Here is a 12,513-nt window from a genome sequence, read left to right as displayed (position 1 = left end):
TAAACCCAGGACATCCTCTGATAACCTGAACTGTGACTAGCTCCTCAAAATTGCCCTCAAGTGCTGTAACTTGATTTTTGCCCCCAAATCTTCCAGCCTCAAAACCTAGCTGCAGTTTCATGTGCTTTACACCAACACTTCAGGCTGTGTAGCCTAAGCCCAGCTGAGCCTGGTCCCTAGAAGGCTTCACAGATGTGCCTGAAGCTGAACACAGCAAAACCACAGCTAAGAGCTATCTTCCCTGCTTCTGTGGACTCTTTTTATCTTTTTTTTTTTAAAAATCTCAGGGCAGCAGATGAGACACATTGACCTGGGGCCATCCCTGTGCACACAGGCATGTCCTCAGCACGCAAGTGACAGGACAGGGAGCACCTGATCCCATCATCACATTGGGTTGAGCCAGCTGTCCCTGGGATCACTCAAGCAGGAGCCGTGGAAAAAGGCAGAGGCACAGCAAATACACAACGTACAGGCGTGACAGCGGGGGAATGAAGCGTGTAGGGTCGCATCAGCACGCCCTCGAGCACCATGCATGGTCTGCAAGCCCATCTGCAGGAGGGAAAGGCAGGCAGCACCTCCCAGCTGGGCACTGATGCTGGGAGCCAGCAGCACATCCAGCAGTGCTAACCCTGAACACCTTTATCCTCAGGCTGTGACATCAGGCACTGCCACACTGCCCCATGAGCCTTCCCTGGAAATTCTTCCCAGCAGCCTGTTCGCCCCAGAGAGACAAATCACAGCCTCCACAGATTTAGTCCTTGCTCTGGTTTGGCCATCCTTGGGTGCTCCCTGCTTTCAGCAAGGCCTTTTAAGCTGTCAAGTCCCAGCCCTTTAGCAGAACAGCAGAGCGATGCAAGACATAAAGGTCAAAGCAAGCCAAGAAACGTGGCATTTTACAAGAGGCTGAAGGAGCCCAGCCAGGTCCAGACCCTCCTCGTAATCTGGGGAGTCAACACCCAGATCCTCAGTACCGACTTACTGAAGGGCTTTCCTACCCCCTGTTAAAACACATAGCACGAGCCTGCTGAGGATTGTTCCAGAGACCCTCAAAGACTGGGAGCCAATGAGCAAATGCTGGAGAGTACAGCTCAAAAAACTTTGTAAAATTTATCACCCTACAATGGTCGAACTGAAGACATTTCGATACATCCAGCAGAGAATCCAGAACACTTGCCAGGGTGGCATCTACTCGGGCATCCACAGTGGGGTGGAACTAGCAGTAAGAATAAGCTGCTGTACAGAGGGTGACACATCACTGCTCACGAGCCAGATCATAGAATGATTTGGGTTGGAAGGGACCTTAAAGGTCGTCTAGTTCCAACCCCAAGTGGAAGGGACCACCTTCCACTAGAGTAGGTTGCTCAAAGCCCCATCCAACCAGGTGCATGAAGCTTCTCAGCAAACGGAAGAGGACCAGGATTCCTAAATGAGCAGGGCGAGTATGTGGACACAGACATGCTGGGAAGAGTTATCCAAATACACACAAACACAAACTTTGAAGCTGTGGGCACAGAGACAGAGGAGACAGGCACCATTATCATGCTCACAAGGTACCTGTGGGTATCCCAGCAGCAACCACAGCTTTGCATCCTGATCACTGTCACTCTTATGCAACATCTATTGTTATACGGGCTTTCCTGAAAATCAAGGTGTTTTCTCTCTGAGTATGCAGAAAAGTTTCTCCACGGTCTGACAGCAACAGAAAATATCAGAGAGCTCCTAAAGTTTTAAACCATATGTTGATTCACAGTGAAATTACCACTAAATCTGAAGATCTTTACAAGCTTTTTGCCTTCAATAAACTTCCTTTTGTTATCAAAGTCCGACAAGTAAATTTTGCCACCTAAATCTGAGGAGCTAAGAGAAATTGTTAACAACTGATGGTGGAAAATCTTGATATAGTCTGCCACTGACTTCTGGGCACCCCCTTCTTTAGAAAACAATTCTCTGCAGAGGTCTGTTGTGGGCTGATCTGTCTGCAAAGCCCTGGAAATGAGGGCAGATCTAGTGAGACTTGTAAAGTTATTGTGTTCACACCTCACATATATGTCTGCAAACATATCTATACTTATTCAAAGGGAAGAGCTAATGCCACAGTGCCACAGACACCCCATTCTTCAGAAAGACATCTCTTTTTTTTAAAGACAGCTATGAAGCATCTTCCTCTCCGAACTACACAACATGAAAACATTGAGAAAGCAAAAGACAACCTCTTAAAAAGCTGATGGGATGTAGATCCTGGTGAGCAAAGCCAAGGGAGTGCAGCTCTCTCACAGCCTGAATGATCATCCTCAGAGCATCTTTGTAAGACATTTGGTCCTCTGGTTCCTGCAGATGTTCTTCAAGGTTTTTCTCCCAGAGGGGGAAGCACAAATACGTGTAGCCTCTTGCCTTCTCGGACCGGAAGAGCTTCAGTAGATGTTCATAGTCATCACCTTGTTCCAAGAACATTTTCTCTTTGTCACCCTCTGTACAGCAGCTTATTCTTACTGCTAATTCCACCCCACCGTGGATGCCCAAGTAGATGCCACCCTGGCAAGCGTTCTGGATTCTCTGCTGGATGTATCGAAATGTCTTCAGTTTGCCCATTGTAGAGTGATAAATTTTACAAAGTTTTTTGAGCTGGACTCTCCAGCATTTGCTCATTGGCTCCCAGTCTTTGAGGGTCTCTGGAACAATCCTGGCATTATACTAGTGAAGAAGACATGCCATGTTATGAGCAAGGTTCTACTCGCAAGGTTCTATTTGCAAATAAGGTTCCCAGCATCAGTCCTTGCTCCTTTTTCACGCAACAGCTTTGCTATATTGTAGTCATTTTTCTCTATGGGCGTCACCAGTGCCATGTTCTCCTCCTCATCTGCATCGTCAATATCTATTTCACTCTTTTTCAGTAAAGCTTTCACCAAATCTGGGTCCTGTATTTCAACAGCTAGGATGAGGGCAGCTTCCCCACCTTCACCTCTGCTGTTCACATCCACACCCTTGTCCAGAAGGAAATGCCTTATGGAAGCACAACCAGCCTCCCTGAGGGCATGGATCAAGGCATTCCTATCTTTGTTGTCACAAATGCTCAGGCCAGCCTCCATCTCTTGGACAAGAGTTTTCACAATGGAGAAGTAGCCCCTCCTACAAGTGCTGTTGCCCCTCCTTTATGCAATTTTGCTTTCTACTGGCTAACCATCCTCCTCAAATTCACACTTGCTCCTTTGCTATAGAGGGACCTCAGGGCTCCTTTGTTATAGAGGGACACCATGCAGCCTCTCCAAAAGCTGTGAAGCTATTGTAGTCAGGGTGATCAATATATAACCCATGACTGAGGAGGAGCGCCAGTACGTCCACGTCTCCCACGATCGCTGCCTCAGGAAACATGGTGCCACCATTACCCTTCCTGGCACGTGGGCAAGCACCCTCATCCAGCAGAAGCCGGGCCAGACCCTCCTTGTTAGCTCACCCAGCACTCTGCAGTGGTGTCCAGCCACTCCCTGCTTTGGACTTCACATCTGCCCCTTTCTCCAGCAACTCCAGCACATCTTTGCTATTACTGGTCCTCACAGCAACATTGAGCTTGGAGGCAAGGCCTTCTGCTGTCCCCGTGTTGGAAGGGACAGGTGCCTGCTGCTGGCTCTGGGCTCCGTGACAGTCAGAGGGAGGGCTCTGTACTGCTGGTGTTCCTCACCTGAAATCCTACCACAGGAATTCACACATTATGGAACCCAGGATGCTCTTGCTATAATCGTTATCTCAGCCTGATTACAGGTTACCTAATAAGCCAACCCTTAGCGACGTTTTCAGGGGGAGAATGCAGCAGGCAGACAGCGACGAGCGTTCCTCTCCAGTTTTGGATGACAATCCCTGATCTGATACCTGGAATAACACAGAAAGCCGACCTTAATCCCTCCTGCTTCCATGGGCAATTAGGAGGCCTTACCTGACCGGAAGCCTTTCCTAGCTTTCCACGACATTAAGAGGTTAATCAGGTAGGACTTGATCTATCTATATCTGTCTAGTATCTAGAAAAGCTGGAACTCCAATACCCATTTTCCTGACTGCAAAGGCTGGCTCGAGCAAGCAGAGCTTTCAGGAGCCACTGTCTGGCAAGCTGAGCTGGAAATAAATCATCTAAACAAATCAGAAAAAGGACAGGGGAGCCCTAAAGGGGTGCGTGGATGCGGTCCCACATATGTTTTCCATGCATATGCCCATCCTTAGCTACTCCTGCAGTGGTTGCTCACACCTGCATGCCAGCTTTCACAAACACTCTGTCTTTGCAGGAGTCGCATCTTTGTACCTGAGCGGCACATTGAGCATCCCGCTTCCTACAGGCTGCAGCACATCCTCAAGGTCTGGGAACATCCCACAGCCTCTGGATGGAATTCCACGGAGTTTGTGTTGCCACAGGAGACTTCTACACAGCGCTGCAGGGACAGATTGTGAAATTTCAGGGAGTAATCTCGTATCTCTCTCAATATCCCAAGATGTTTTATTCTCAGAAGTCTGCTGGGCTCGGCAGCACCTCTCCCAGTTCAACCAGAGCTGAGGCTCTAGCTGCCAGTGTTTAACTACCCGTTTGCAGGCTGGAAAAGAGACAAGCAAGCAGAGAAATAGCACATCGCAAGCTCAGAGCCAACAATACAGACATCAAAAAAATTCAACGTTAACAATACATAGCAACACCCAGCCACCCGAGTACAAAAGCCTTCTTCAGCTTGCTGATTTAATTAAAGTAGTTTATTATCTTATGGTGGGAAAATTAAAAACCCAAGGCTGGTAGGATACCGGGAACCAGGAGCCAGCAGGGTTCTGGCAGAAGTATCCTGTGCCTGTGCCCCAGCAATGAAGGATTTACTGGTAACGTTTTCCCTATTTCATCCCTGAGCCAAATTTCTTTCCATAAATCTAAACCCTTAATCCTTATGATAGGCAGTTTACAGGAAACAGAAGAGCCTCAAAGGTTTTCTAAAGCATGAGAGTCTCAGAGCTCCTCTCCGCATCCATTCCCGTAGCCTCTGTAGTTCCTGCTGTGTTTGCACTTCTGCAGAGTCTATTTTCCCCATGCACACTGGGACCCAGGAGATGAGCTGCTGAGACACAGTCAGCAGGCGAATTAAAAGCACAATTAAGCAAATCTTCCTTTTCCTCCATCCTAATGGACCCACACCCACTTTGCAAGCCTTCCCCTGAGATAACATCTCCAAGCACCCAGGCCCTGACCGCCAGACACAAATAAAACAAAAGCTAAAAAGTGGCAACAAAACTGCTCAACAAGTCAAAATAATTTTAAAAGCAGCTATGTATAGTAGGATAGCTTTTTTTTCCTCTTCATGTTTCCTGCACTAGCTTCCTTATTATATTTCCAAATAGGAGTATGCCAGGGATCATATGCTTGGCCGCGCTGATGTGACTTTCGGTGCTGGAACGCAGCCCTGGAAAACAGCACGCAGAAGGACTCGATTTAAACATTGCCAGGTGATGCTGTCCACACAGGAGCATCGACCGCATTTCACATCACCGTGATCTTTACCAAATGATCTGTCAGCTTTTTAGAGCACTGCTCAATTCCTCCTCGTCAAACTAAAACAAAAAAAAACCCAGCACAGCTATCAGCAGGAGTGGGCTGGGACGAAGAGGTGAGGGAAACAGGCAGGCAGGGACCTCAATGAGCAGGGCACCATGTCGCAGTCCCCTGGAAAAAGAGAGCAGAGCAGGTTCATCAAAAGCATCGCAGAACAGGTCAGGCAAGAAGCCAGGCTGAGGACTTGAGCTTAAATGCATTTCTCAAGCAGCAGAGGTGGTTCCTCAGCAGCGTTTCTCCCAGCTGTTTCTCATCCCCAGCTTCTCCGCTCAGGCTGAGCCCGGGTTGCAGCTGAATCATGTCAGAGCTGCCCCCCCAGATCCAGGGAGGCAGGAGGGCTGTAGGACACCAGCAGCGTGAGAAAGTGTGAATATTATCATTAATTTTTTATCAGTTCCCGAGGCAGCCTGGAGGTGAGGATCCTTGCACACAGCTGGACCAGGCTGGCAACCTCGGCATTTAGCTGCATCTGCAGTGAGAGGGACGTGAGCCGTATGGAAAAGCATCACATGTGATTTTTTTTTTTTGGCACTTTATTCAGGCTGAGGCGGCGAAGTGGAAGCCGCAGAGCGGGAAGCGTCGCGATACAGCTGCTCCCTTCCCCGCCGGCTGGCAGAACCCTGGGACATGCCGGGTAAGGTGTTTGAAATGGCTCAACACGGCCCCTTTGCCAGGGAGCTTGCTTCAGATCTGCATTTTAACAGCATTTTATAGCATTTATTTGCAGACTGTCTTTAAAAAAAAAAACAAACTAAAAAATAACGTGGGTGTGCACACATGCACATACGAATTTGCCTGCGTAAGTGTGGTGTTATGGATGAGTACTCACTGCCTTACACACACCTGTATGTGCACACCCACCTGCCCAAATACACATCTTTGCACACACATATACGTGCCCTAAGGCCACCCTGAAGACTCCTTGGTCCTGCTAGTATGGGGAACCTCGGCTGTGAGAGGAGATGGGATAGCTGAGAAACAACACCACCCCACCGATCCGCTGCTGGGAACATGCTGGGTCACAGAGCAGAGTGAAAAATGGTTTTTTCCACCAAATAAATCTACCCCCCCCACCATCCCGACTCATGGAAACCTGGCCTAGGAGCAAGTATGTGTTGTGCCTGCAGAGAAAGCACCAGTCCCTACATTTACTCCCCGGAGCTCAAATCTTCTCCGCTGCTTCCAAATTCGCAGCCTCCACCCTGGGAAACTTGGGTCGTGGTTTGTTGGAAGTTTGTTGCAGCGTGGCCAGAGGCGGTCACGGGAAGCTTCGGTTCCTCGTTCTCAATGTGGTTTTGTGGGTTGAGTTGTGTTTTCTATATCCTCTCCCACCAGGCTTTAAAAGGTTTTATTCTATCACCACTGGCTTTTGCCAGCGGATGCGCTTGGATGCAAGACGTGGTCTTATTGACCAAGTTTCCTCTTTGGGAAGTTTTTTCTTGAAATTACACTGCAAGTGGGATACTCTCAGGACCAGCTGTGAAGCTGGAGGGCTGCTGCTGAGGAGAGGATCCAAGGTGCACCAAGAGGAGATGTAGCCCCGAGTTTCCTTCTAAAGAAAGCTCAAAAAGATTTACATTCTATGGTTTTCTTACTTTTTTTTTTTTGTTGGCCAATTTAAGTATCTTTTAAATGGAAAATCAGTGTCAAATTAAGTTCAAGGTGTACAAGACAAAAAGTTCTTTTTTTTTCAGATGGAAACTGCTTAAAGCCAAAATAATGTTTTTTATTATCTCCTTCTAGACTGTTTTACTGCTCTCGCTGAGTCCATGCCAGATAATTTAAATACCTCCTGGACACCCCTCAGCTAATTTGTTCCCTCTGACGTGCCCTAAGATCAGGTATAGGCACAGACTTCTGCGATTCCGATCCACCTGTCTCGTAAGACAAGGCCACACTTAATGAAGTAGTGAATAAAAGGCAAAGGGAAGTTTAAGCCGTCTTCCTCCAGGTATGTGGGTGACAACTGTAGGGAACAGGGCTGGAGATGGCATATTTAACAGTGACCGATGATGCCTCAATCTTCAGCTGAATGTGACACTGAAGCACAAGCTTTAGAATTGTTTAGATAAATCTAAACCCTGCTTAATTTAAATTTTTTAAACTAGTACAATTTATTGATTTATTTATAAAACTTGAATATTTTTACTTCTTCCTTCATCTGGTTAGAAATCCGCAAACTTAAGCACAAGCACTTTTAATATTGTATTTAAAGGGGATACAAGGTGGTGGTACAGACACAACTGCTGGTAAAAGGCTTTTTAATGGCAGAGGCTGGTTTGTGCTAATAGAAATACCTTGGGACCTAAATGCTCCTGAGTTACAGTCACCTGCGATAACTCCTCCTCGGTGGTCCACTCGTGCTCTCCTCAGCTGATGTAGGCCAGTTCATTTTTGGCTTCTGAACCACACAATAAATAAGCAAACAAATAAATGCCGCTTGAACCATCCAGCACAAGCTGCTTTCTTTGTTTTGCGAGTCATCCAGAATTAGAATGTAAAAATTAATTGAAAGCCAACAATGACAACAAAAAAAACCCCTCGAAACCAAAACCACGTTGTCACAGTATTTTCTTCTTTACATTTTATTGTATGCTGATTGTATTAGGCAGTGAGAACGGACCATCGTGGATCGTTCACTTCAGCAACACGAAGAAGGTGGTTCCAGTTGGAAAAACAAGTTAGAAAGCAGCTAAAATCTCCCTTCCTACCTGTCTCAGTAGGAAACGGCGCTGGTGGGACATTCCCTGTGACCCAAAGGGGACCCACAGCACGCCGGGCTGGCTGCAGGACCCGGGAGTCCCTGCCTAGGGGGGATTTCTGAAAGCTCACCCCACAGATCTGATCTGGTGAAACATCCTGCTGACCTCCCCCGCCTTGAGACACCGAATTCACGGCACACGTTGCCGTTTCGCCCAGCTCCCTGGGTTTCTCCCGAAGCGCTGTTGCTGCGGACTGGTTTCACCAGCCAAGAGAACACCAAATGCAATTTTACATGGAGGGAAAGCCCCAGGTTTCCTTTTTCCATGTGTAAAAATAAAAAAAAAAAAGTTGTTGATAGGATCACTCACCGAAGCGCCTGTTTTACATCACTATTCTCTGTCAGGGACAAGCCACTCGTCTACGGGCCAAGATGCCATCCATGTCTTTTAAGGGGAGAAAGGAAACAGCGTGGACTGGCAAAGCATCCTTTTGCTGCCATCCGCAGTCCTCTGAGCTCACCGAAACCTGTCACCTCAGACCCCTGTGGCAGCTCTCGCTGCTGCTATTCGCGTACCTTGCTCCGCAGTCACGTTACAGATCCGTCCGGTCATCTCTCTTAAGTTATTACACAGAAAAGGCAGGAGGCATGCTAAGTGCTACAACATCTAAAATAATTTAATTTACAAGCTCCTCAGAGAAAGGGACGTGCATATGCTTTCAGCAGTGCTCTTCTAATAAATACATATAGAAAATAATAATAACTATAAAATAAATAACAGTAACAGTATACATGTGGCCTAAGATTATGTACAATCTAAAGGTCACGTAGCTTAAGCGAGGGATAAAAATGTCACTGCTGTGCTGGAAGAAGGCGTAAATCTTCGATGCAGAGCATGCGTAGGAAACGGCAGAAGAAGGATCTCAGAATCAGGAGAAGGCAGGCGCAGGGTCTCTTCCGGCTGAAAATGCCACATCTTTGGACTTTTATTCTGGCCATTCCCTCACTGGAAAAGCCCCATGGGCAGGTCCGTGGCAGTTGCCCCAGGCACTGCAGGGTCCCGAGAGCGGGCGGGAGCTCTGTGGTTACGGACGCTCGGGGGAATCCCATCTCTTTCTCCCAGCTTCACAACTTAAATCCAATTTCCTTCTGTTTCTGCGGTGGTTGCAGGTCTCCGACCGTGTTGCAAGGGGAGGTTTGGGGTTCCCATCGGCTCCGCACCTCTGGGAAGAAAGGACCTCTCTTCCCAGCAGCTCAGTTGGAAGCGGGAAGCGCTTGAGCTCCTGGGGATCCTGTTAAAGTGCCAGGACTTCAGGCAAAACCTCGCCGCACAGACCTCAGCCCTGGTAAATGTTCTCTCAACCTCTGCCTGGTCCCCCGGCTCATCCTCCCACGACAAATTCGGGCTGGGGTCAGGTATGCGACCGCTTGCTGATGCCACGGCTGGTGGCCTGCTTGGTCATGTCCTGGTAGGAGGCAGACTTCAGGAACCTGGGGTAGGAGTCCTTCTCCATCAAGGTGCGGGTCTTGGCTTGGGCTTCATTGAAGCAAGCAGAGGTAGCACCGGAGAGGTTCTTCCGGGTGATCTCCCTGGTTTCATGGTCAATATTCACCTGCAAGGAAGCAGCATCCACAAAGATTAACTCATTGCTAACTCCCCTCCCACGGGGGGAGGAAAACTGTTTCCTTCATCTTCAGATGAAGATACTTGCAAGCCTTTATATCCCTTCATGCTGGTAGACCATGAGAGGTTGAAATGAAATCTCTCATGAACAAGAGCACATCTTTCTTCCCACTTGAATAAAAGGCACCTGGATATTTTGTTCTTTTCCTACCCTATTTGATACCACAGGACAGAGGCAGAAAATGCTCTCACCTCCCTAGGTGCCTCACTTTGGACAAACTCCTCGAAGATCCTGTTGGCCTTGGAGGCCAGCTTGGTTTTTGACCGGGTCTTTTTGAAGTCCTCGCACGCCAGCCAGAAATCAAGGTTCTCCTCACTGAACTCTGTCTTCAGGAAAGTGTGGAAGGCTGTGACCCCACCTGAGGAGGGAAGAGAAGAGCAGTTAATGGGGTAGAAGAGGGGGAGGAAGAGGAGGTTATCTGCCAGACATGCTGCTGCCTGCAGGCATCACCCTGGGAGCTCAGACTATAACATCTGGAGATTTCCTTTCCCTCCAGGCAAATTCCACCCTCTGAGACGCTGCTAATTGGCCTCTAGACTCCAATAAAATCCTTTCCCACAGACAAGTAATCCTCTAGTTTTATTTATCTGACCTTTCTGTAATGAGGCTTCAGAGTATTTTCTTTACAGCTTCGGAAAAGAGCTAATTCTACCTAAGGAGAAATCTACTGACGTATAAGTACGCCTGCAGGAATGGAGAAGCGATGGCTTTATTTTTATTTCTCAGCTGAAATCTAGGGGGAATGAGATGCTGAGCAGTATGGGAGAGAAATTGCAGCAAGGATTTCAGAGCCAGGCGGAGGGATGTATTGAGTTACAAAGCCGGAGATGCTTGTTAGCCATCACAGCACGTGAGAAAGGCTGGAAAAAAAGAAAAAAAAATATGCCTAGCCCCAAACCGGCACTATGGACAGACTATCTGCTGCTGTGGAAGAACTTTTAAGGTAGACAACCACTTTTGTATTCAGATTTGGCATTTCTACCATTGTGAACCTGTTGTGAAGTTCCGCGTAAGGGGAGGGTTACATATGGGACTCAAAAGGAGGTACTGCCTGCGTGGGGGAGAGGGGGACAGCACCTTACAGGAACCCTGCTCTCGTGTATAGCAAATATCAGAGGGGGAAACAGCCACGTGTAATTTGAAAAAGCAGCTGAATTCCTTCTCCCTGCAGAGGAACCATCCCCAGAGGCACAGGACAGGCAGACGGAGGGTGCCAAAGCAGTTTTCTAAGCACCAGAAGCCTGTGGGGAGGTGGCTGCATTGCAGTGCGAAGGATATCGAGAGCAGACGCACTGCCTTCTCCTGAGCACGGAGACAGGGACAGTCAGGGCATGGCACGCTATTCCTCTGAAGGACCATGGCACATGAGATGCCCACTCCTCCTGCCCCAAGGCAGCAGCAGGTGCCCCTCAAAAAAGCCAGAAGAGGGTACAGCTCCACAAGCCAGGCAACAAAGCCCATGAATCATCTCTCCCAGGGCAGGAAGGATGCCTCTTTCTAAATCCTAAACCATCTAATTTGAGAAGAAGACAAGATTTCCTTGCTGCAGGCACACAGCCACCCCCTCGCTCACTGGAAGCATGCTTGTCCCACGCGCTCTCACCAAGACAGGAAAAGAAGGTCCTACTCACTTTTACTCTTGAGGAGCTGGTCGAAGGACTCCCTCCATTCAAGTACCTCTTGTGAGGAGTCTCTGGAAAAGACAAAAGGACATAAGGCTTGCTGTCCCGCTAACAGTGCTTCTCCTGCCCCATGATGAAGAATGGCAGCGCTTCAGTCAAGCGGCCCCCTTAATGGGAGACAGTGTGAGAAGGGAGGTAGCGGCATTCGATAGGAAAACAAAGTGAGATCCCAGTATTCATTACCTGTGAGCTCTCTTTCCTTTCTCCCTTTCTTTTACCTTCCCCGACGGCTCACCAGATCTCAGCTCCATAGTGCAGCTTTGTCTGGGTAGCTTTTCTCAAGGATACTCAGAAGAGCCCTTTTCTGCTGTCTCCTCTGAAAGGAGACACCCTGCTTTCAAGCAGCAATATTTAGTATTTTCCTTTTAATGCTGCCTGCATTCCCCACAGGTCCCAGGCACCGGTCTGAGACACCGGGATCCGTGGCAGCCCTCTGGGTTTCTTGCCTATTGCCACGTCCCTGTTCTCTTATGCCTAACGCCAGAGCATCAGTTCCACCCACACCCCCCCTGCCTGATTTTATAACTGGTGGAGCTGGGAAGCGATCCGCCTTCCCTGCCCGCCGGGGTGGGACCGTGGGGAGGGCGTTCTGCATTCTGCCCTTTCTGCAGCGCAGATGGGCAGGAGCATCTTCCAGGACAGCCTGGTCCCCGTGGACCCGTCCCGGGCTGAACCTGGGACATGGCACCGCTTGGCTTTTACCTCCGCCTGGAACCCAGCTGCAGCTTGCTGGGGGTCCCGGTCCTGTGTCCCAGTTCTGGTTTATGAAGCAGGATCCCTAAGCGGCTCTTCAGATCTTTGGCTCTGGAAAGCAGGCAGGAGAAGAGGTGGGATTGCTGAACACCCGAACGGCTGCCGCCACACACACATACA

General features: G+C 48.7%; 2 protein-coding genes across 2 annotated transcripts in view; both read right to left on the bottom strand.

The window, feature by feature from the left end:
- Nucleotides 1–897: 897 nt before the first annotated feature.
- Nucleotides 898–3,962, bottom strand: RNASEL (ribonuclease L (2',5'-oligoisoadenylate synthetase-dependent); the record flags this gene model as incomplete). The annotated part of the gene is given in 8 exon segments (XM_009876767.1): nt 898–1,053; nt 1,782–1,849; nt 2,211–2,733; nt 2,736–3,130; nt 3,133–3,250; nt 3,253–3,624; nt 3,677–3,684; nt 3,929–3,962. Coding segments are annotated over 8 exon segments (1,674 nt in total), but the record flags the coding sequence as incomplete, so codon positions are not given.
- A 2,780-nt stretch (nt 3,963–6,742) lies between these two features.
- The window catches only part of RGS16 (regulator of G-protein signaling 16), a 7,021-nt gene continuing 1,250 nt past the window's right edge, over nt 6,743–12,513 (bottom strand). Inside the window, exons 2-6 of the mRNA XM_009876766.1 lie at nt 12,343–12,444; nt 11,590–11,651; nt 10,150–10,316; nt 9,675–9,886; nt 6,743–6,790 (exon numbers count right to left, since the gene is read on the bottom strand). Coding sequence (XP_009875068.1) covers nt 9,686–9,886; nt 10,150–10,316; nt 11,590–11,651; nt 12,343–12,444 — 532 coding nt within the window. The 3' untranslated portion in view covers nt 6,743–6,790; nt 9,675–9,685. The remainder of the gene's footprint in view (nt 6,791–9,674; nt 9,887–10,149; nt 10,317–11,589; nt 11,652–12,342; nt 12,445–12,513) is intronic.

The sequence above is a fragment of the Apaloderma vittatum genome, unplaced genomic scaffold, assembly GCF_000703405.1.
Source record: "Apaloderma vittatum isolate BGI_N311 unplaced genomic scaffold, ASM70340v1 scaffold13439, whole genome shotgun sequence".
Taxonomy (NCBI): Eukaryota; Metazoa; Chordata; class Aves; order Trogoniformes; family Trogonidae; genus Apaloderma; species Apaloderma vittatum.
The sequence above is the reverse complement of the archived record's forward strand: the minus strand, read 5'-3'. Positions and strand labels throughout refer to the sequence as shown.